The 2,302-nt window shown below is 34.5% G+C and overlaps 1 protein-coding gene across 1 annotated transcript in view; it reads left to right on the top strand.

Moving 5' to 3' along the window:
• The window catches only part of LOC105806894 (bromodomain and WD repeat-containing protein 1-like), a 10,281-nt gene extending 7,979 nt beyond the window's left edge, over positions 1-2,302 (top strand). The window contains exon 5 of the mRNA XM_012640114.1: positions 849-2,302. Within this exon, the coding sequence (XP_012495568.1) occupies positions 849-1,013 (165 nt within the window). The 3' untranslated portion in view covers positions 1,014-2,302. The remainder of the gene's footprint in view (positions 1-848) is intronic.

The raw sequence follows: 2,302 nt of genomic DNA, 5'->3' as shown, positions 1-2,302 counted from the left end.
CTTCATCAGATACATGTTTTGCAAATATTTTCTCTCAGTCTGAAACTGTCTTTTAATTCTCCTAACAGTGCCTTTTGAAAAACAGAAGTTCTTAGTTTTGATGAAGTCCAGTTTATCAGTTCTTTTGTGGATTGTGCTTTTGGATTCATACTAGAAATTTTTCCCTAACCCCAGGTTATAAAGATTTTCTCCAGTGTTTAAGGAGTTTTATGGTTTCAGGTTATGTGAGATTCATCTTGAGATAATTTTTATTTATAGTGGGAGGTATGGATCAAAGTTTATTTATTTTTTATATTTGGCAAGTGGATATCCAGTTAGTCTAGAACCGTTTGTTGAACAGATTATCTTTTCTTCACTAAACTGCCTTTTCACTTTTGTCAAAAATCAGTTGTCTTGTGTATGTGTAGGTCTGCTTAGGGATACTTTGTTTCGTTGATTTCTTTGTCTTTATACCAATACCATGCTGTTTTGATTACAGTGGCTTTATTTAATTTTTTTGCAGCCCACTTACCAAGTGAACTATAGTTTCGTAACAGTTCTTGAAATCAGATATTGTTAGCCTTGCAACTTTATTCTTTTTGAAAGCTACTTTGGCTTTTCTAGGTCATTTGCATATAAATTTTAGAATAAAATGATCAATTTCTACAAAAATTCCTGCTGGAGGTTTAATTGGCATGGGTTTGAATCTATAGATCAGCTTACTATTATTTTTAAGTCTTTTGAAATTTGTTAGCATGTTTTATAGTTTTCAGTGTGTATGCCATGTTTTCTCAGATTTATCCCTAAGTATTTAATTTTTTTGACATTATTGTAAACAGTGTTGTTATTAAAACTTGCTCTCCAACTAGGTATTGTCCAATAAGCATGTGGCTCCTGATCATCTGTTGCAAATCTGCCAGCGCATCGGTCCTATGTTGGATAAAGAAATTCCACCCAGTATTTCAAGAGTCACTTCTTTACTTGGTGCAGGAAGGCAGTCTTTGCTACGTACAGCAAAAGGTACCTTAATTTGAAGAAGTGTTCTGCTTTGTATTAATAGCTTAATAATTATTATACTTGTGAAGTAATGTAAGCATTGTGGAAGAAAGGTGATATGTAACTATAATCATGCTGTGGACTATAAAATTCTCTTCATTTAGCATAGAACATTGAATTTTATTACGTAAGTGTTTAATGGGTCCTTCTGCATTTAAAAAATTGATAAAGATATAGATGTTAAGCTAAAAAGCTTGAATTTATTCTGAGATGTGTTTGAGGTTTTATCAATGTGAGTTCCTAATTTTCCATTTTGTAGCTCACTCATAACTTCTTTGAATGTAATTGTATGTGTCTAATAAACTCTTTAAATGCTAGAAGTATTTCATTTGATACTTAGATTCTGAAAGCCCTTTGTTATAAAGGGAAGTGATTTTCTAAATTTTGGTAGCAGCTTGAAAACAAGCACCAAAATGTAAAATTGCATGGTATTTTTATTCACTAATTTTTTTTGCAAAGTTATGTGCTAGCAAAATGTTTGGAATTGCTATTTTCTGTTAGCTTGGTATAAATGGCTTAGACTAAGTATATGTATGTGATATGATCTATGTATACTTGTGGCTAAACTGCTAATGGGCAAGATTGTTGGTTTTTCTGATCCTGAGCATACGTCAAGTTCATCCCATGATTATTTTTTGTTATGAGCTATTGCTGATGTGATGCTACCTCTTAGATGCACCACCAGTATAAAGCTAAATTGAGAAAGAACAACTCTCCCTTTTGGTCCATGCCAGACTGGTTTGTCAGCTTTAGTTGTTTCTTAGTGCTCTACAGCCATGCCACACTGGCTCTAATCAGGAAACTATTTATATTCTTCCTTCTTCTGTGTCCCTATTCATTTTGTAATTCTATTTTAGGTGGTTATATAGTAGTTACTTGGGTAGCCTGTTTTCTTTTGTTTTCTTGTGTCAAGCTCAGTGTTGTTGTTTTGTGATCAGCACCGCTTTAGAACTGGCAGACCTTAGAAGAGATTTCAGCAAGCTGCTCTAGGGTAGGGGCCATTATTTCTTTATTCTGTACTAGTGCCACAAGAGGATGCCTTGTAACTGCTTTTTGGTCATGATAGTGATAATGAATCCATTCATGTAAAATGCAATATGCCTGTTAGTTTGGGGCACCCGAGGCTCAGTAGAGGTTTAGTATGATGCCTTCCCTCCCTTCTCTTTCAGTTATGAAGAAGCTAATTCCTAGCACAGCACGACTGCCCATAGCCTGTTTTCTGCTGATATCTCCTTGTAGAGGAGGGCAGACAGTTTTTTCTTAGTGC

This window comes from Propithecus coquereli, unplaced genomic scaffold (assembly GCF_000956105.1).
Source record: "Propithecus coquereli isolate 6110/MARCELLA unplaced genomic scaffold, Pcoq_1.0 Scaffold148, whole genome shotgun sequence".
In the NCBI taxonomy this organism is placed as follows: domain Eukaryota; kingdom Metazoa; phylum Chordata; class Mammalia; order Primates; family Indriidae; genus Propithecus; species Propithecus coquereli.
The sequence above is the reverse complement of the archived record's forward strand: the minus strand, read 5'-3'. Positions and strand labels throughout refer to the sequence as shown.